This window comes from Acanthopagrus latus, chromosome 5, assembly GCF_904848185.1.
Source record: "Acanthopagrus latus isolate v.2019 chromosome 5, fAcaLat1.1, whole genome shotgun sequence".
Classification (NCBI taxonomy): Eukaryota; Metazoa; Chordata; class Actinopteri; order Spariformes; family Sparidae; genus Acanthopagrus; species Acanthopagrus latus.
Genome location: NC_051043.1, coordinates 10,876,585 through 10,898,829, shown reverse-complemented (window position 1 = coordinate 10,898,829; position 22,245 = coordinate 10,876,585). Strand labels below are relative to the sequence as shown.

The following is a 22,245-nucleotide window of genomic DNA, read 5'->3' as shown; positions in this document are numbered from 1 at the left end:
TTCCTGTCGTGGTAATGACGAGGCCTGCGGAGGCCCACTCAGGGGGCCCTTGGGTGCCGGAGTGAGAGAGTGAGAGGGAGTGATGACAAAATGAAAGGTTCAGACAAGAAGACAAGGGGGCGTGGGCGAAGGCAAACAAGTGGAGCAAAGAATTAAAGCAGGCGGAAATTTGAAAACATGAATTTCCCCAGCAGTCTGTGACCTCTGGTCAAGATTGGGATGACCCAATCCTCTTAACATCACGATTGACCACTACTAAGAATAATAGTTGCGCCCACAGTGATATGCATTGATAATAAACCTTGTGGTGAGCAGAGTAAGAGGACCTTTGGACTCCAGGGCAGGGCTGAGTGAAACTAAACAGGCCTTTACTGGGATGGGCACGTCTCTCTCCTCTTCCCATTGTGTTATAGGATCATGCTTTCAATGGGCCGTGACGTTAGGAGCTGAGGCCATCTTGTGCAGATAACACTGGTGGTTGAATATAATAAGCCTGCTGTAAAAAGGCCTCGTTTCAGAGAGGGCTGTGGTGTAGTGTATCGCTCCATCAGGGCAGCCTCTCCCTGTCTCTGTGTCTTTAGAGAACATTGTCTCTGTTTTCTCTCCATATACTCGTCGCTATGTTTCTCCTTTCCCCCCCTCCATTCCTCCGGCTGGGTCACGTGACTCTCTGGACACAGAGGGTGACCTCCTCCTCACTCGCTTCTCATGCAGAGTGGAACTTGAGTGAGATGCTCTCTGAATTACAACTACTCAGGCCCAGTCCTCCCCCTAGGTTTCTCAGTAAACAGAATATATTGAATGTCTTGTTCTATAGCATGTGGCTATGTAGTGCATTTGCTTTACTACAGTATAGCGTCTACTCTTTTTTTCTGACCTGCTGACAACAGTGCTTTGCTTTGAATAACACTTTACATGTGGGCTTGTTGTCCATTGTTGAAGGAGCAATCGTCTACTAAATATTTAAAACTCTCACACCTTTTGTTCTCTATCTCTGTATCTCTCTGCCACTGTCTTCCTCTGTCTCTTCATCTTTTTTCACTCCTTTCTCTGTCCCTCTAGCTCATTTTTTTCTGTTTATGTCACACCTGAAAGGTCACAGCACTGTAGGTGTAGACCCTCTTTCCCTCCCACCTATTGTTTCTCTTTATTTGCTGTTGCCAAAAGGTCAAATACCATCAATACTTGAAAAGTACATTAAGCTGCTGATAGCTGCCCGGCTGGTGGTATACTCACACATTCACATTGTTTATTACACTATAACAAGTGATGTCGCATCACTGACAGCTTGTCATTGCAAAGAGCTCCCGTTCTTTGCACTTGTGTTATTTTGCAGCATAGCTTGTTAAAGATAAAGATCACTGTATTTTTAGCCAGGCTAGCTCCACTGGGGGGTTGATCAGGCTTGTTGTATCGCACTGCTCATCCATGGGACAATGTAACTTTCATGACAAGACTCCAATCCAAATCTGATAACAGGAGTCTTCCATCATTCTCATATAAATTGCAAGATCAATGCCAAAATTGCTGTAACTACTCTTGTAATCTACATACATGCTTAAACTTGGCATTAATTGTTACACTAGATTAGCATGTATGCTAAGTGGAGGCAAGCTGTCCTTTGGCCGGACATGGCCAGGTTACAGGAGTAGTTACAGCAATAAAACACTGACATTCGACTGTCAGTGTGACAACAGATTTTTTTTTTTGTCTTGTTTAGACATGTAGTGTACACACTCCCGCACACTTCTTTGCCACCTCTGCAGTGCTGCGTAGTGCAGGCAGACACTACTGTGAAGCTGCATTGCAGCGTGTCCCTCAGAGGGATGATGAAAACAAACACACCTCCAGAGGATACAGTGAAATGTGGAAGGCAACGCACCAAAATGATCCAAAATAATACTTCTGCCTTACAGCTTTATTTGGCGTGGGGAACCACCAGGGAGAGAAAACACAGAGAGTGTGTGTGTGTGTGTGTGTGTGTGTGTGTGTGTGTGTGTGTCTGTGTTTACAGGGCTCACAAGACCTTTATATTTGTGTTAATGTGCACATGTTAAACTATGTGCGCTTTATGTTCTGTTTGCTCTGCGTGTTTTTCTGTTTGTTTGTTTAGGCAGTTTGAATTAGGTGGAACCACAGCAGCAGCGCTCCTGAATTGGATGTGTCTTGGCTTTCAGCGTCTTTAGGATAGACGAGCAGATATTTCTGTTTGACTGAACATTCTGTAGAGACGGTGATAGCCTCCTCTCCATCACCTTCAGTCTGTCTGCCACCCACAAAGCATTTTCTACTCCTCTGCCTGTCTCGCTAATTTGTCTGCGAGAAAAAACACAGTCACCCTTGAAATATCTACAGCAGCCCAGGGATAAATCAGACTGTTTTTCAGGTGGTGGATGACTACATATAGCCTCATTTGTTATTGTCATTTGTAGGACTGATCGTTTCTGCTAGGCTAGCGGAGGGGAGCCCATGCCACAGATTCATGATTCATGATAACATGACACATCTCACAGAAGCAACTATTTGACACAGAGAGTTAAAAAGCTAATTATCTAATGGCACTGGCACACAAGTGTTTACACTAGATGACAGAAAGACAATGACCACGTCCGCACCACGTACATTTTGTTAAAATTAGCACCCTTTTTCATTTATTAGTTAACACTTTTTGTGTATTTGATCGTGTTGCCCTTGCCCTTAAGTTTTGTGTGAGTTATTTTGCTTGGGTTGTGTTTCTGTGAGCCATAGTCAAGGATCAGAGCAGACAGTTAAGTTGATGAAGCCGATCCCCTGCAGGCTGAGCTAAGCTGACTCCGCATGCATCTTCTTGATTGTATCCATCCAAATCCAGATATCAGTCAGGGATTGTGAAGGTCATGAAAGCCCAGCAGTCCGGTCCTCTGCGCTCTGCGTTGCTTGTCTGGTATTGATTCTCCATTACCTCTCCAATCTGCTCCAGTAATCCAATAGTATCTGGGGACTGAAGCAAAGCAGAGCAAAATGGAAGCTATATGTAGAATCTGTGTCCTGTTGATAGAGGCTGTGGGAGCCTCCTTGAACATCTCTCAGCCCTGTTACGATCAGATTGTTTGAAAATGATCGTATTGCTTTCTGTTTCACTGTTATCACTTTTTGCAAAGAAACACATCTCCCCGTTGGAAGATGTTGCTTGTAAATGATCTTTAATTTCCCGGAAAACAAGCGTGTAGCGTGATCCATGACGGGTTGATTGATTGGTCTATTTCTTGCAGTCACACCACCTTGCCTAATGAGACCAGTGAGGGAATATTACCACAACTTCTAAGACTTTTTTTTAACAGTTCAGAAAAAATCTGTATTTTCATTATACCAGATGGCCCATGTCTGCTCTCAGCAACATATTTCTCTTTGCCAGAACTGCTTGGCTACAGAGTGGCTATTTGACTTCCACGGGAGCTGACTGGCACCCTTGGCAATATCCCCTGAAACCATGAGAACCAGTGTTTGATCTGCGCTCGTGTGTTTGCTTGAAGGGTGGTAGAATTTCTGACAAGGGCGTGTCGACGCGTTGAACAACAGAGAGACTGATGGAGAGAAGAGCTACGCAAGTCAGGTTTATTTATGTAGCAGAAGTCGAAGATAAGTTGAACGAATAGCGCGTTGTTGAGTAAGATCGCAGAAAAACGGTCGTGAGTTTGCCAAGAAGCTTTGACGCTGTAATGATTTCGTCTCCGGCGTTTGTGCTGGGTGGTGGTCTGTGTACAGTAGTATGTGTTTGAAATGAAAGACATGAAATGGAAAATCGACCCAGACTTCATTTTTCCACATTCCACTGAAAATTTTCTCTGGTCCACGTTGTGCAGACACGGTGCTGCACCGTTTTGCCGTGACAAATGATCTCGCTTGACTTTCACAAAAGGCACACAAACGACCCACACCTCAGACTCGCTCCACCGGCCAGTTCCAAGTGGTTTTTATTCACATTTAGCCTTTCAAGTGCAGGTTTTTTTCCTTTATATTGATCAGTCGCATCAGTTTACCCATTTGGTCCTCATCCAGACCACAAAACATCCGATATCCGCGAGGGGCATCGATTTGACAGGGATGCTTTTTGTATTTGTAGCTCACAGTGCTGTGAATGTGACTTACAGGGTTTCATTTACACGTGTAACAGTTTCCGTGCGCTCTCTTCTGTACCTGATATACTCCTGTGCGCCAGTGGTATTTGCAAAGGGAGTGTTGACAGTGGTGAGACCGACCCGGCTGATTATGATCCACGCATCCATTTTCATCCGCGTGTCCGACTGTCTGTCTGCCTCTCTTTTGTTGAGAGGTGAACAACAGACCTGCTGTTGTTAGCCGCAGCTGCGGGCCTCGCATGGAATGTTCTGGAAACAGTCTGTTGGAGCACCGGCTGGGTTGTGGGGTCAGGTGAGAGAGAGAGGGGGAGAGAGACAGAGAGGTCCAAACAATCCCCTCTAACACCGACACTCTGAACCGCTGAGCAGAGAGCCAGACAGGCCAGCAGGCTCATTAACATTCCTCAGGTTCAGAGACACACTGCTGTCCTACAGCCGAACGGCTCAGGTGGATCAGAGCCTCACTTAACTGCGGTGAAGAGAAGGGTTCTGATTCCTTTCTAATGACTACTGATTGTCAGCAGGATTTTAGAGCAGTCCAGGTGCCTGTTGCCTCGGTTCCAGTCGCACAAAATCGCGCGACAAACATTATCTTTCCCTCTAGGGTTAGTTTGCAAGATTTGTGTGACTGTATGTGTTTGTTTTCTGCCCTCAAAGGGAAACTAAAGAGAGTGAATATTAGTTTAAATCCGATGGAGGGAGTGTGAATAATACATAGACCCAAACAAAGATACACAATGTTGCTGTCTTTGAGTGGAGCTTCCAGTTTAAATGTGTCTGTATTGGTGTTGGGTCTTTGTTTATAGCAACAGAGGAGCTGGTGCACAGATAAGGACCCAGTCGAGAGATAAGACTGTCTGCTACATTCTTCTAATGTCTGAACCAGGGTGTGCGTCTGTGTGTTTGTTAACATGTCTTCAATTCTCCTTTTGAGGACTATTTTTAAACACGGCCGCAACATATTTGTTGCATTCGATGCATTTTTCTGCAGCTGGCCACAGAACTTTCAAAACAAAACTGTTCCAGTGAGCGTCTGTATTCTCAGAGCAGTAGATTCCGATTTGATGGGGACGCGGTGGCTGGTCGCAGAGCAGGTGACTGGAGGATGCAAGCACTGATGAGGCAGAGAGAGAATGCACAATAGTCGAGGCTCTGAGACCTGCAGGTGCATTTATATGCAGGTGGAACGGTGACTGCAGACTTGCCAGAGCTTTTCAGACACAGTCCCAATTTTGAGTTCTTAATAAGCCTCCTCACCCCTGGTCTCTGTCCCAGCTGTTCACACTCATTCAGAAGACGCGCACTGAGATATGATAAGGAGTAAAGTAAGGAGGGAAAGGAACAAGAGTGATTGGAGGTGGTTAAGTGAAATTTGAGAGCATATAAGGAAATGAGACGGCCTGGTGTTCCCGAGGCTCGGTGATGACTGAGCTGGGCTGTGAGCTGTGCAGCGCCAGCAGGTCACTCTCAGCCCCGAGGATACACCTCATTCATACACACTCTGCAGCTCTGCTTCTTTATGAGGTGTTTGTTTATCCAACACACACACACACACACACACACACACAGCCTGGAATATGGAAGGAATTAAGAAAAGGAGTCAGAGATGAGGAGGAAGAGGAGGAGGGTGCCAGCAATGTTTAAGTATATTGTGATTTATACATCTGCTCAGCGCGATTAGTGAAGCCACAGCCGAACTGTCAAATCAGGACTGTATTGTTCTCCAAAACAAGACTCTTGACGAGAGGAGCTGGGACGGTTATTACCCACATACATGACCACTTCATGAGTCACGATTAGTGACTGTCAGAGCGGAGTGCTCTTGCTGCAGGCCAGTTCAGGGAGTGAGTTCAGAATAGACTAAATTGCCTCTCCCATCAGGCACAGATTACAGGAGAGTGATGACGTTAAACTGGCCTCAAACTTATCACGGTTGAGCAAGTAGTCTTCAGAGCAGCTTCGCCTGATGCCAGAGCTGTGAGCGTTGTTTCTCCCTGTTCTATTATTGCGTATCAACGACTCTGTTCTCTTGCAGAGGATCCTCAAACCTCCTGATGTTTACTCGAGCTGACAATCAAGAGATGTTGCCCTGATCGTAGTTTGATGGGCACAGCTTTTCATTAAGCAAGGTACGTTTATGCTATTGACTTTTTCTGTTTAAAATTGTGAATCACTGTCTTAATCGTGGTTTCAATTCAGTCCCTTGCATCTCTTTCAGATGTCAACCACAACAGAAAATGGGATGGGAGGGCCCTGGAGTACGAGCAGAGAGAAAACGTACAAAAAGGTAAAAAGTATGACTGCCCATATAACAGCCTCACTGTGTTTGGTTTTATTTGCCTCTTAAGGAAAATGCGAAACAGCTTCCATAACATTTATTTTGGAATGCTGCTGTTTAGAGGCAACAAGTCTGAAAGGTCTTTGCTTCTGACTCTGAGTCACATGAGTCCATAAATGTCCTTCTACAGCACATAATGTTCTGACCCTGCCAGGGCCAGCTGCCAGACATCAGTCAAGTGCTGGTCACACTGGTTTTCTTTCCTTTTTTTTTATAAACTTTGGACGTCACTGCTCATGGCAGCAGTCCTTACGATGTCACCGTTACAAGGCTCTCCACAGTGGCTTGTGCAGAGTACTAATATGTTTATGTCTCAGCCTTTTGGGGTTTCTGTTACTAAACTGAACAACAGAAAAGTCATGGATTTTAACGTCACAATGTAAGGTCTGCTTGCCTGAGTCTACCATCTTCAAGATGAATTGTAAAAATGAATACATTTAAACTAGAGTCTGTAAATGAAATAGAAAACATTCAGAATGGTTGTCACTCTCAGGCTGGCCTATTTTTTCTTTTCTTTTTTTTTTTTATTTGCTCAAATTTACACCCGTTTGTACACGCAGTGCGGGTAGCCGTCACAATATGCCGTAACAGCCTGACTAATGGGATGTTTTCTCTTCTATTTTCCCATGTAGACCACGTCATCGGCCTTGAAGGGGGCCATTCAGCTTGGTATTGGTTATACAGTGGGCAACCTCACATCCAAGCCTGACAGAGATGTGCTTATGCAAGATTTCTATGTGGTGGAGAGCGTCTTTCTTCCCAGGTCAGTGCGGTGTAGTGCCAGCCCACACAGTCATCAATCATACTTATGCTCACAGCCTCCGTACATGGCAAGACATCTTCTATAATGTACAAATAGTTGAAAGTACTCAATGGTTTGCACGTTGTCAACAAAGCAAGAGCCAGAATTTTGCGAAAAGCTCAAGGTTATTGGTCTAATAGCGCGAGTGAATCAGAGAGCGGCCTCACGAAAAACAGATTATGTGTAGGTGGTAACATGCTGCTTTTTGGCTATGACAGTTTCCTGCCTCTGTAAAGTGAATGAATGGAAAGTGACTAAAGTCTGAGCTTTGCCTGTCTGCCTGCCCAAGCATTATATGTCTGGGTCCCGTATTTAAAACATTTAAAGGTATTATTAATCGCGCTCAGTGGAAAACTGCAGGCGCTGGATATCCAGCCCGCAGAAAAATGTGTGCCACCACAAACTACCACCGTCATCATTTATCAACAAAGTGAATTTTGTGAGTCTAAGACATGATGCAGGGATAAAACTATTCTAGTGGATAATCCTGCCAAGAACTGTGAAATCAGCTTACTGTGCGCCTCTTACTGCCACAGTGCAAAACACATGTCAGTGTGGGGCCGCTCCGTCATCTCAGGCCGCCTTCAGCTTTAATAAACGTTTTATATAATCAAACACTGGCCCAGGAATTCTTTGAAAGTGTGACTCATGTATTCACGGGCACATTAGCACACAGTTGACGGTTTGACACATACGGTGTCTGTTTATTTCACACATTAGCACGTTTCTAACCAGCAGTAGGTAATACAGTCGGGATCTCATTGTTTTGTGTTAGCTGCATGAATGATCTGAATGTGCTTTTTATGTCCTGTCCTGGAAACAAAAGTTTTTAAATGACAGTGGTAATCACTAGTTATTTTCCCCTTTTTGGCCAATTTTATGAAATCTCCAAGACAGGTTTTAACCATGAAGCTTCAGGAAGAGAATTGGAGTCCTACCAGGAAATACTTTCGTTTACCTTTGCGATTCTGCACCAGGATATGCAAACTCAGTATTGTTTATGCAAAGCTGGCTTAAGCACGCACATTTACTGCCCTGCTCCCCAGCAACAGCCAAACATTACTCTTTGGCGTTGGCCCGACAGTGATGAGTGTTTAAAAGCCCGCTGTAGCCTTGCTGAGACAGTGAAGTGCAAAAGATGAAAACGAGCCTGATAAATGACCCTCAATCTGCACCCGGTGTCAAGCCTTCTCACAGAATGGTGACACGGAATGAAAGGTTAAAGTCATCTTCAGGGCCAGTTTTTTTTCCCTTGGAGAAGCAAATTGAAAAAAAAAAGAGAAACAAAACAAAAGTCTACAGAAGAATGAAAAATTACACAAGACACACCAAACAAAACATCATCAGTGGGAAGGGAATATCTTACATCTGGTATCCGAAATAACCATTTTGCTTTATTCTTTTACTTTATCTAAGTGTTACTTTGCTGTCCTCTAATAGCACACGAACACAAACCCATCTCTTGCTTGTCCCTGACGGAGCATCCTGAGAGAGCGGCTGAGTGATGGAGGCTGCTCTCTGATGCTTTTACTGCCTCCCTCCCTCCCTCTCACCACTCCTCAGCCTCTCCTCCTCCTCGGGTTGTTGCTCCTCTCAGGAGGTTTTTTCCACTGTTGTTTGTCCTGTCAGTCTAGTTTTAGATGACTGGAGACGTCGCAGATCACTCTGACTCCCACACACACACACACACACACATACACATACACACACACACACACACACACACATACACATACACATACACATGCACACACACACACACATGGCAGAGATGGCTGTCTGATTAGATTTAATGAAACATTTCCAGGTGCCGTTTCTTGCTAGACTGTTTGTCATGCGAGGCGTATGTTTCCAGCATGGACTGCCAGTCATTGATAACAGATTACTGTTGTCGCCCTCACACACTAAACAGAGCAGTCAGATTTCATTGTATAGTAATCACAGGTATAGTGTTACACATCGCGGCCTGACCGTCGCTTGTATCCCATTACCGAATAAGGCACCAGCACAAAACAACAACACGGAAGCCTCTTTACCCAGAAAAGCAGCAAAAGACCCAGAATTTAAACCAGATTCAGAGGTGCCCTGGAAAACAAAAAAACCTTTATTAACCTACTTCTTCTAGATTTAGGGTGAGTGTGATTGATTCCAGTGAGTTTATTTAATGTAAGACTCATGCCCACTTCATCGGGTGTGCTTACTCCTGTGTTGTGGTGTTCCATCTGGACACAGGGTTACAAAACAGTTGTTTTATGTGTTGTTGTTCTTTGTTGGAGCCCGTCTGAGAATGTCAGGTCTCACGGTCCAGACGGAGCAACAAGAAATTCAGCTCATTTTGTGTGTTTCGTTTTGATTTTTCATGTATTTGCCGTGCCCCTGCAGAGTCGAGGCTCATGTTTTGTGTATTGTTTGGACCCAGTAATCAGAGCCACCTTCAGTCTCCAGGCACAGAACTCTATACAGGCCAGTTTGTCACCACAATACTGGTTAATCTGGGTTCCCATAGATAATTTTACTGAAGCCTCTTCATGCTTGGGTGGAGCACATTACAAGGACCTACTGATACACTTAGTTGGAGTCAATAGCTTAGATACCCAGGCACAAAGATCAGGTGTTAGGCTTCACTTTGCCCATAGTGCTGCCTGCATGGGATACTAGGTTAGAATGAGTGTAACCCTGTTTCACTTCCATAAAGTGTTTCTTTATCCCTCCTTATTTGAGTTACTATATATAATGTACCTTTTGTAATGTATGTTTTTGTTTCCTGGCATGCTGGGCTCTTCATTGCACATTTCAGTGAGGGAAGCAACCTGACCCCAGCACACCACTATCCTGACTTCCGCTTCAAGACCTACGCCCCACTAGCCTTCCGCTACTTCAGGGATCTGTTCGGCATCAAACCGGATGACTACCTGGTAAGACTAAAGCCCCTGCCAAGACATAGCCACAGTCATTATCACCCTCACGTTGTTATGAACGATTACCAAAATGTCATGCTGGTGTGGGAGTGTGGAGGGAGTGTTGGGGGTCAGCTCAAATCAGACAAACACATCAGACGCTTAAAGTAAGACACTGTGACACCGCAGTTAGAATTCTCCCGCTGTATGTTGGAGTTTCACTCTAAGGCACAAGGGCTTCCCGAAGTCACTGCTTATGGCTAAGAAATAGTCACACACTTAACCCCAAATAAAACCAAAATGTGTGAAGTGCTGGATTTTGTGTCTTTTAGACCAAAACAGGCTGGCTGTTTCACCCTCGTTCCAGGTAACTGCCACTTGGCTATAGCATTGTAATCATTGCACAGACAACAGCGGTATCAATCACCTCTTAGCGAGAAAGCAAATAAGCGTATTTCCCTAAATTTCAAATTACCCATTTAACAATAGTTTGAATTTTTTATTGTTCTCCGATGTTCTTTAGTTGATTGCAGTTGATTTTGTTTTTCTTGAATCTGATCCATTCTGTTCCTTTGCTTCTGTATATGCACAAGTCAAAAATACAAATAGAAAAACAACCGTCGCTCCAATTACCGTAAGATGACTGCCTGCTGGTTGTCTTCCACCTGAATTACTTCCCATTGACTTAGCGCTAATCTTCCACCTCAGTGCGTACTAAATGGCGACATAATTCAACGTGTATTTTATTGAGCTGTGGGTGGGAAATAACACGCCATCTGTGCAGGGGAAAGACAGGGTTGGAGGATGATGTCGAGGCAACACGTTTGGGCGGTGAAGACATTGGAGGTAATGACTGAGCCCACAGAGCATGCCCTCATTACAACGGCTTTAACCAGCTCCCAGTGCTGAGTGATATCAGCAGATGATTCTGTGATTTCCCAGCAGAATCAGAAAGAAAAACACAGAGTGAGAGATAGATGGAGAGAAAGAGGGAAGACATTTTTTGACGAGATTCTGTCCCTGAAAAATATTCTCTGGCACTTAATGCTCAAACACCCCCCGTCAAAGCCTTTATTTTTGTAGCCTACTTGACATCATGTGACTTAATTAAATTCACTACTTGCCAAAGAGTACACTTTTTATCATATCCATCCTTACTTAACGCATACACATGGAACAAAATTAGATTTGGTGTAATCTTCTTTGGGCTTTATCTTTAAATTACGCCGTTTTTCATTTTCTCTGTCTGCCTCCCAGCCCTTTCAAAGACCCACCAGCTGCATTCTTGCTCTTGAATGCAAATTTGTTTCCGCAAAAGTGAAAGACAACAGGCTCTGGGAGGGAGACAGAGATGAAATGTAACTCCCAGGGAGTACAGGGAGGATGGCACAAGGCACTGCAGCTTAGAGGATGTACTCATGATTGATGTCCTTGAGGTGATGATGAATTCATTCAGACAGAGGCCACGCAGCGGAGCCTAATTAAAAACCGAGAACACACACACGCAGTATTCTGAATGCAAATGCAATAAGCTGCGGATGTGTCTGTGCTGGTAACGCAACGTGACTGCAGACGGCCATCATTTGGGAGAGTCTCTGGAGAGGAAGAGCAGATGCCTCCAGTGTTTCTCCTCGGAACATGGTGCTCTTCTAATGAACTGATTAGCATCTAAGCGTTCTCCTAAGTCTGCCGCACTCGCAGTCTCTTCCTCACACATTAAAGTGGAGGCTCTGGGTCCTTTCCACTTTTCTTTTTAGATGCAGCACAAGCAGTAATTGCTTCATATTACCCCTGTCTGAGGAGCTTACATTCCTGCCCGTCAAGGGTCTGTAGATCTCATTGAAGTTTGGCAGACGGATGAATTCATGTGATCCTCGTTTGGTTTTTCTGCAAATGTTTTTTTGAACAATAAAAAAAAAAAAAAAAAATGAAGAGCCGCTTTCATTGACATGCTGGGTGTGGAGGTAATGAAGCCAAAAGTATGTGGACAGTCATGTACTTTTGTGTGTCTGGTCTGGGCCCGCTTCTAATGGTATGGGCGTAACTCTTTGGTTCCAGCTGAAGCAAATCTCAACACCGATGCACTGATCCCCTTTTCTAGTTCCAATCTGAGTCCAGTTGTTAGCACTATCTTAATGATGATGTTGACTACTCTGCTGTTGATTATTAGAATTATTGTTAGAAAAGTACTAATAGATTTCAAATAGTCTGGATTGTAATGCGTATTAGGGATATCTGTCCAGTTTCAGCCCCACTGGCCTGAAAGGTGCCTTGATCCCAACCCCAGCCCACAACATGGGGATGAGCCGGTGCTGTCTCGCTCAAAATCTGTTTTAGTTCGCTGATGGCCTTGTGGCTGAGTGGGAGCAAATCCCTGCAGCCCAGGCTTCAAAATATAAGGAGAGCCCTACCAGTAGAGAGGAGGCTACTAATAGCAGCAGCGTGTTTACGGTTTTGGGATGACAAGTTCAGCAATTACGATGTAATGTGTGGGTGTACACTCACTTTTGTTTGTGTTCTCACACAATTGTTTGGCCAGACAATGTATGAAATCACAAGAGGAATTTAAAAAAAGGCTTGTATTTGAACAGAAAGAACTGTAAATACCGTAAAACCAGTGAATCTTTACTGCAATTTTCTTTTTCTTCAATCAGTAACTAAACAAAATGATGCTGATCAGGATTTTTTATGTTTCCCTTTCTCAGTACTCCCTGGTAAATGAGCCTCTGATTGAGCTGACCAACCCGGGGGCCAGTGGCTCCCTCTTCTACCTAACCAGCGATGATGAGTTCATCATTAAAACCGTCCAGCACAAAGAGGCCAAGTTCCTCCAAAGATTGCTACCTGGATACTATATGGTGAGATACCGAGAGGTGCTTCATGAGGTCTCCAGCACCTGGTGAGGTGACAAAAGCCTGAAAATGTTCAACTCTTCAGTTCAAGCAATTCAGAAGTCAAACATCTGATCATCATACTTATTAATTGTAACCTTAATTAATGTTAAAACTCCCCACACCCATTTTGGCTCCAACTTCCAATTTTTCAGACTGTAGAAGACACATAAGCCAAAATTTGTATTTGTGATAAAACAAGGGAATGTGTGGTCCACAACTAAAACGATCCGGAAACAGTTCCGTATGTATTCTGCAGCCACAAAAATACATTCAAACCTATTATATCTGTCAGGTAATTTGCAACATAATGTTGCCATTCAGATATTAGCAACTTTACTTTCAGCTCACTGCATTTTGATGTAAGTTGTCTTTCACCCCGCAGAACCTGAACCAGAATCCACGCACGCTGCTGCCCAAGTTCTATGGACTGTACTGCATCCAGTCCGGAGGCATCAACATCCGACTGGTGGTGATGAACAATGTGCTGCCTCGCTCCGTCAAAATGCACTACAAATACGACCTGAAGGGATCCACCTACAAGAGACGAGCGTCCAGGAAAGAGAGAGAGAAGTCTTGCCCGACCTACAAAGATCTGGACTTCCAGGACATGCACGAGGAAGGGCTTTACTTTGACACAGAGACGTACAACAATCTGATGAAGACCCTGCAGAGAGACTGCCGGGTAGGTTGGTTTTAATGGCGCGTGGAGCAAGTGATATGTGTATGTGCGATCGGTCTCGCCTCTGTCTGTTCTCTGGACTGGCTTTGAAATGGCAGTCGTCCCCAACAGGAAGGTCACTGTTATTCCACAGCAGGAAGCTGTGCGACAAATGAGGAAGTCTTGAATCAGGTGCTTTTTGTTTCACTAGTAGAATACTTTCCTTCAAAAGGCCCTTTCTGTCACGTTTTCATGCCTTCATTCCTGCGCTAAAAATGTTTTTCCTGCATGCAGCAAAGCCCCTCATGGACATTATGTCATCGGCCATATCAGAACTGAGTGCAGATTGCTTTGAACTTGGGAATTCACTGGAGAGAAGGGACGTAGCTGTTGAAGGGTGTCATTGACCTCGCATTCTTATGACTGATTATGGAAGCTGAGACACGTAATAAGCGTGAGTGAACCACATCGTGTAGTGGTTACCGACAGTCTGTGTGCATCTCAGATGGGACAAAATGTTTTGAGAGGGACGTTTTTCCATGTGTTAGCCAGTGGAACCACAGTGAGTGCTTTCCACTGTGTGTTCAGTCTTAGCTTTCAGTTTGCCCGGGCTTTGTTCTCCCCGTCTCTGCGCTGCTATGTTTCACTACATGACAGCTCTCCAAACACTGAATGTGATTAAGACATGATCCTGGTAGCGTGAGAGACTCGGGGCTCGATCCAAAGATAGTCTTTTCGATCTGAGGGCTCGCATTCTTCTCCATTTTAACACAGAGGCAAGGAGACCGTTGGAGGGGGATCGGTGGAGCCTAACATGAGACATGAAACGGATAACAGCATACAAAGTTAGTCTGAAGTCTGAAGTCTGAATTTCAAATAAGTTTTGTCTGCCTAGGTCAGTGGTGGAAGAAGTATTTGACTCCTTTACTTGAGTAAATGTAGCAATACCACACTGTGAAAGTACTCCACTACAAGTAAAAGCCCTAGATTCAAAATCTAACTTAAATAAAAGTATGTAAGTTTTATCAGTGTTTTTCTCAAGGCATAGAGAGTAAAATTTGTCATTGTGCAGTTGGTACGAAAAAATACAATCTAAAATGTAGGTTGTAACCAAAGCTGTCAGACAAATGAAGTGGAGTACAAAATATGCCTGCTGAGATGTCTTTTACCTTGTTGTTCTCTTTTTGGACAAGGTGAAATGCCTCATGGGATAGTTTTTTGAGTGATAACAATGTGGCCTCCAGACACTGATTTAACCCTCATAGTGGCTGGTTAATGATGGGCCTAAGCCTCTTGAGTTGTAATCCCATTTGTTCTGCTTGACATACAGTACCTGCACACACACAAACTCCTGCATGGGGTCCACACTCTGAAATTCCACCTGGACTCTGACCAGGATGTTACTGTAATTGTGGATCGGTGTGTCAGATGAGGCCCAGAGATCAGAAAGAAAGATTTCCTGCCAGACATCCTGCTGGGGCCAGCCAACCTGCCAGCCCTGGCGACCCTGAATTGCACTATTCGGCCAACAACTTAATGACTTCCATCACACCAGCTTCAGCTGAAATGTTTCAGTTTGTATTATGTGAGAACAGAGGAACCTTGATGAAAAGGTGATTGATGGCACATGGAGAGGAGTTAGTGGTAATGAGCAGTGTGATGCTGCAGGTATATATTTAGGTTAGAAACAGAGCACTCTCTCTTCTTTTCTCCTCAACTTTTCTACTCTCCACTCTCCTCTCTTTGTGTAATAGAAAAACTCAATTGCAAGAAGCTGCAATTTTTTTTTGATAAAGGTAAGATTTGCGAAAAAGCACCATCATAATGATGTAATGATGAGCTGCAAAGGTCACATCGACCGGATTTGAATGTGTTTTTTTCAGCTTAAATGAGAATTGTGATGCAAAAAAGATCATTCTCACTAATAGTGAATTAAATCGCAGTCACAATATCTGTCAAAACAGGAGGACTTTTGACCATATCGTGCAGCTCTACTCTCTACATGAAATGGCGTGACTTTGTCAGAGTAAATGAAAGTAAATGAGATTGTGGTTTAGTGGCGCCCTTTTGGGAAAGCGGAGAATCCTTCCAGGAAACGCGTGTGAACAGCTGTTGCTTTCACACCTTTCATGTTCAGCAGTATCTGATTCGCAGGTTTATGAGTGAACCTGGGTCTTGTGATGTTGGGTTAAGTAAATTCACCAGAAATTCAGAGGACCTTCAAGAGATCTCGTCGGGTTATGGCCCCCTTCTCATCATCATTATCCAATATGCTGACTCTGCACATGTCCTCTGTTCTGTCCTCTCGTATGTTTTCTCAGCAGATTGCAGCCAGAATGACATCCTCCCCTTTTGCTAAGTCAGTGCTTCTTTAATCTTGTGGCACATTTACAACTTTTCCCAAATGTATCAAACACGTGCACCGTCTGCCTGCTAAGTGTGCATGCACGGCCCATTTCATGGCATTTACTGTATGTGTAAAGTATATAACGTGCTGTGCGTCTGTCTTACGGAAGTGTGGCTGTTTAGCAGCAGCGGTTAGAGACCCTGCGCTGTGCAGTTTGTTATTGTCACGGCTTCCTGAGCTCGCCTCCTGAGCGGGAAGCAAAATGCCCCCTAAGCAAAATTACAGTCCATTTCCATGAGTAAGCAGCTAACCCCATCACACCAGGAGGGGCTGCGGACCAAAACACAGAGGAGGGGTCGGCAGAAGCCAAGCAACGCGGGGTGAGGGGCATGTTGGGAGTGAGGAACTGGAAGGGGATTGTTGTATGAGGCCTCGGGGAAAAAAAACCAAAAAACCAAAAAAACAGATTCGCTAATTTTCCTTTGCTGGGAGTTTTGTGAATTAGAAGTAGAACATTGGGGGTCAGAGTTGACCTGAAGCAGAAAGCAGAGCCATGTGACAAAGAGGAGGACAAGCAGCGTGTTTAACAGAATCATACATTTCTTCTGCGTGGGGCTATTCTGTGGAAATGCAGGGTGTGCTTTCTTCCCTGTAAGTCTACTCTCCATTACTCACCAGCTCCCCTGATACTCCCTCAAACCAAAACAATACCAGGCATTAATAATTCATATTGAACTCTACTGTACAGAGAGAGTGAGACAGAGGGTGTGTTGTAGCGTGAGTTGGTGTTGGTACCGTTCTGCTGGTGGCTGTGTGTGTTTGCGATTTGAATCAAAGGAGAGCATCGTGTTTCTGTTGCGTATCACTGACTTCGCAGCAGCTGTCTGTGAGACGAACATAGTGAGGATAGCGCTGACAAATGTCAGGCTGCTCAGACAGTTTTGTTCTCAGCATGTTTGACAGTCAGGACGTCGTCACCCAGGCAAGATGACATCCACGTACTGTCCTGGTCCTGTTTTAGAGGTGGTGGTCCTTTTTACTTCACGTGTGAACAAGTGCAGAAATAATGATTGAGACAATGTAGGCATGCATTCTTGGACGTTGGACAATAATGGGTTGCTTAGCAGCCAGCCTAGCCAGTCATAATGGGCCATTTACTGTATGGTTCCCCCTCTTCTCAGCCATGTGATCCTGTGACAACAATGGCTTCTCTCACTGTCAGCTGCAGAAAACCAAGGACCTTGCAGTCAGAAGTGGGCTTCAATAGGATCCTTAAACCGCCTACACAAGTTGAGGGTTGCAGCTAATGATTATATTTACTTAGATTTTATATAGATAAGTTATTTTCTCTATTAATGTATTTATTGTTTTGTTTATAAAATGTAAGAAATTGGTGAAAAAGACCCATCAAAAGATCCCAGAGTCCATGGTGATGTGTTCAGGTGTCTGTTTTTGTCCCACTCATAGTTAAAAGCCAGATTATATGAATAATGTAACAGGGAACATTACAGTAACGATACTGTAACACACCCAATTGCCAGCTTGAAGTTCAATAAAGTATCTATAAGTATCGATAAGATATAAATCTACAAGTTGAAATGATCGAATGTGAAATGGTGCATACTTTCATACTGTCTCCGGTATTATCGTCGGGTCTCCAGTTTGTGTTTCTGCAGTCTGATGTAATATGATACAATAATCCTGCAATAAAGTCGTAAGCTTATAAGTGATTTGACGCTTGAACTGTAGTAATTACATTATCGCAAGAGGTTTTATTTTTGTTTTAATCTGAAATGGGAGACGATAAAGTCTAGATCCGCTCAACCTAAAGTAAAGACTTAAAAAAGTCACCATTTACTTCAGTTTGCCTTCACAAGTCTGAATAAATACCGACATGAGAAGCCACATGGCCCTGAATTTAATATGTTGTGTCATGGGGTTGCAGGTGGCACACTCTGAATGATAGATGCATACTTCTGCAGAAACATTCCTGGGATTGTAACCGGACTCAGAGTCAGGGTGAGACTGACCAGACAGACTTCATAGTGAAAGTTCCTTGTTCCTTGTTCTAATGTTTGAGCCTCACTGTGTATGTAAATCAGAGATGTTCATTGAATTTTTAGGGAAGAAGGACTAAGTGTCATTTTAAGGATTTTCATGTGCTAATTATGCCTGTTTACTGCAACAACAACAACAACAACAAAAGATGTCAGACACACATAAGAGTATTTTGTATGTATGCCTAAGTTAATACATGTGTGGAGGGGATTTTTGAGAAAGCTTGCAGCATATTAGTGTCACTGTAAAGTGGGGCACGCCTGCGAGCCCTGTGGGGAGCTCTACAGCCCTACTGGCACAGAGATAGGTGGGCGGAGGAGCGCTCCAGGGTGGAATATGCGGAAAACATCAGAGACTTGTTGAAGATCAGGGGGATGCTGTGACAAAGCTCACTTCCTACATGAACATTAGGATTAACCTATCCCATTCACTGTGAGGAAACTGAGCCGTGTTGGAAATGAGAGCAGAGGGGCAGGTTGCTCAGAGGAGGGACCCAAACACTTGGCTGTTACACCTCTAAGAATCAGTGATGTTCCACTCACTAGCTGGCACTCTTCTGGACGTGTAAACGGCATTTTGCACAAACCGCCATAGAGATGCGACTGCTTTCCTTCTGCTGTGACAGTTTTATTGTTTGCCTGGGAAAGCTGAAGCCGGGACACGCAGCAGTGGCCTTCTGTAGGCCGCCTGGTGTGCATTGCTCCATTCAAAATGGCTGCCGCTTGAATAGGCTGGGGGAGTTGAAGTGAAGGGATGCAAATCGTCGATATGGAAAAAGGCAAAGCTCAGACAAAAGCCCCAGTGTTTGTTTGAGTCAGTCATTAAGTCTATTCTGTGCGCGTGTGTTTGAATATGAGCGTGTGTGACTATGACATTACACATCAGCAGTTTTCCATTGCAGATGCAAACTGGATACACAGCCAACACTAATGTCTTGTTTGAGCGTGTTTATTTAAAGATAGATAAGTTGGAGTTGTAAGTCAACTTCAAAACACTATTTGTCTCATATTCTTCATAAAAACGGTCCACGTTTACTAGATTCTGGGTCATAACTCTCTCTGATTGTATCAGTTTTGTTTTTTTCTATAGCTTCCAATCCTATTAGGCTTAGGACTGTGTTATTTATGGAGTGTAAGTGAGAGTGCCCCAAACTATAATGATAAGCTTTTCATCAGGCTTAGTCACTATGTGGTGTTTTGGGAAATTTCTTTTCAAGTCTGACTTCCTTTGTGGCTTTTCGACAACTGAAAAAAAGAAGAGATTTACTAAGTTACACAATGTTTTGATTCTTCCTCTCTTACTGAAGGCAACTGAGTGAGTTGCCTCTCTCTCTGACAACTCTTTTTCTCCACCGCCCCCTTTTGAATAAATTATTCAAGTCAGAATTATAGCTTTTTTTCCAAGTCTAGGTCATAAGATAAGCTGTCTACCTGGCAGTGACCCCGATCCCATTCCTGGATCGAGCTCCTGCCTCTCTCTCTACCCTTGTTCTTGCCATGACTGCTTTATTCAAGCTCTTAAGAGACACGCAGTCTCAGAGGCTCCGGGAAACTGGACGAAAGGCTCCTCAGACAGGTCAATGTGTAACACTTGGCTCACTGAGGAGAAACACCTTGTTTGTTTAGCTCGAAACTGGTTTAAACAGAGATTTTCTTTTTGCGAGCTCAAAGTCTTTGAGGCACTGAAGTGTGTCGGGAGGGGAAAAAAAAGTGTGTTTTTTTTTTCGAAACGTTTCATAATCATGCTGTGTTTACGGTCAGGGAGCTGACGGTGAGGTATCCAGTCAAGGGGAATAATCCCTTTTGGTGTTCAAAGAGGTCAAAGAAAATGCGAAATTTCCAATTCATTCCAATGCATCATGTGTCACTGAGCACTCATCGCTGCCCCTCTTCTAACCTGCCATAGGTGCTGGAGAGCTTTAAGATCATGGACTACAGCCTGCTGTTGGGGGTGCACGTCCTGGACCAGAGCCAGAGAGATGGGGGTGAGCCAGGCCAGGCAGGGGGTGACGGGAGGAGACCTGTGGGTCAGAGGGTGCTTTACTCCACTGCCATGGAGTCCATCCAGGGAGACGGCAAGGCCGCCGAAGCCCTCACCACAGACGACACGTGAGTCGGCCCGGCTGGGGGAAAACACATATTATGCACGCGTATTTGGGCATACACACTCCTGCCCCTGTCTGTCTGTCTGTCTGTCCCTTAATCTCCACATTTTCTCCCCCCGGACACAGTTACACAACCGTGCTCATACCTCTCACAGGACACTTGAGCAGTGTACACACATTCGGGCTCTAATATAACCATGGCTACACAAATACAAACACAGCCACTGTTCTGCCTATTTACAGCCGTACACGTGAATGTAAATACTGTAAGTGCCTCTTTTACAAACATTCGTTAAACTGTTTCGGCACAATGCCTTTATTTGAACAGGGTTTCAAACATTGCAGAAGCTATTCTCTGACAGCTGCCGTGTTCTGACTCTGTTTTCAGGATGGGGGGCATCCCCGCCAAAACACACAAAGAAGAAAAGCTGCTCATCTTCCTGGGTATCATAGACATTCTGCAGTCCTACAGGTACCGGTCTTTATGAGACTGTATAAAACTGCCATTTTTATTTATTTTATCCGTTGACATACGGGGGCCATGAAACCCGATCTGCTGGTAGAGGTCTGTCAGTTCAGAGGGAATGCCTGAATAGTTAAGGACTCAGTGTAATAGCCTGGTATGACTCTACGAGTAACTGCTCGCGTTCGACGAGACCTCTTGATGTTGATTTATCATTCTACATTGACGGAGAGTGGTACAAGCCACTTTATCACACTCCTCAAAGGACTCAAGTATTTTTTCTCTCTATCCAGCACGAATTAAGTGGGCACAGTGGTCTATCAGTCTTCTTTATTTACACATTGATTTTTTTTTTTTTTTTTTCGTCGGGTAACAGAGCAGGAAGCCTTTTGGCTTATCGGCTTTTCAAACTTGTGGAAATTTAAAAGCATTGCGTACATCTTTGTCAGCCCTCTTGGTCGAGGCCTTTAAATGCACACAGTGAGTAAGGTGAGGTCGGGTCAGGGAGAAAAGTTTCCACTTACCCTGCCTTATTTCTGGTGGCTTACATTCCTCAAAGACAACGTTATATAATTCAAAATGTTTGTGTATTTTCTGTTTAGTAGCTGAAAAATAGACTTAGCTTGTGTTGCGCCATGCAGGAAAAGGGGAACATCTTAGATTTGATGAAGCACAACGGGGAAAGTTTTGGTGTAAGTGGATCCATTTCTGACAAGTTTTGTTTCTCCCCAGGTTCATTAAAAAGTTGGAACATTCGTGGAAAGCCCTGGTGTACGATGGTGTAAGTCGAACCTGACACCACTGCCTTTATGAATGAGCCTTTTTCGTGTGGCGACACACTCTAACATCCCCTCTTCCTGTCCGCAGGACTCCGTTTCAGTGCACCGGCCTGGGTTTTACGCCAGCCGCTTCCTCAAGTTCATGAGCACACGGGTCTTCAGGAAGAATCAGCGTAAGTGTGCAGGTTCAGCATCCACACACACACACACACACACACACACACACACACACACACAGGGTTTGAAGAAGCTCACGTCGAAAAAAGCAAACAAAGGGAAGGCGTGCAGCAATGGGAAGAGGGAAATCCTGGCTTGATAAGAAGAGCCACTCTGTAGGGGGTTTTTACTGTGTGTTGCTAGGAACCTGTGTGTCACTGCGACATTATTAGATCAGCGGTAATTCACTTGTTACAATAAGTGGAATATGGTTTCCTTGAATGACGTCCTGATCATTTGAGTATTCTCTTCGCTGTAATCATATTCTGTGGTTACCTGTCGTGTAAGCATTTGCACAATTCATTTTGTGTGGAAATAAGCTTTGAATTGAACTGTAGGATTAAATAACACTCTTTTGTTCTGTGAAATGATGGACCTCATGTTGGTTGTGTGTAAGCAATCATGTGGCTGGGGTCATTCAAAACAGATTGAATTTGTTGCCGGGCAATCGCGAAACAGAAGTGCGCAGTTACAAACCACTGAGGTGGATGAAAACAGGTCGATAACTCGAGCCCTGGAAGCAAGGATGACGTCGGTTGCCATTTTAAACCCTGCAGAAATCAGGCGCGCG

General features: G+C 44.3%; 1 protein-coding gene across 1 annotated transcript in view; it reads left to right on the top strand.

The window, feature by feature from the left end:
* The window catches only part of pip5k1bb (phosphatidylinositol-4-phosphate 5-kinase, type I, beta b), a 33,117-nt gene that overhangs the window by 5,100 nt on the left and 5,772 nt on the right, over window positions 1–22,245 (top strand). Inside the window, exons 2-11 of the mRNA XM_037098169.1 lie at window positions 6,154–6,247; window positions 6,337–6,405; window positions 7,089–7,219; window positions 10,056–10,173; window positions 12,861–13,013; window positions 13,432–13,731; window positions 20,018–20,220; window positions 20,605–20,688; window positions 21,412–21,460; window positions 21,547–21,631. Of these exons, the coding sequence (XP_036954064.1) occupies window positions 6,337–6,405; window positions 7,089–7,219; window positions 10,056–10,173; window positions 12,861–13,013; window positions 13,432–13,731; window positions 20,018–20,220; window positions 20,605–20,688; window positions 21,412–21,460; window positions 21,547–21,631 (1,192 nt within the window). The 5' untranslated portion in view covers window positions 6,154–6,247. The remainder of the gene's footprint in view (window positions 1–6,153; window positions 6,248–6,336; window positions 6,406–7,088; window positions 7,220–10,055; window positions 10,174–12,860; window positions 13,014–13,431; window positions 13,732–20,017; window positions 20,221–20,604; window positions 20,689–21,411; window positions 21,461–21,546; window positions 21,632–22,245) is intronic.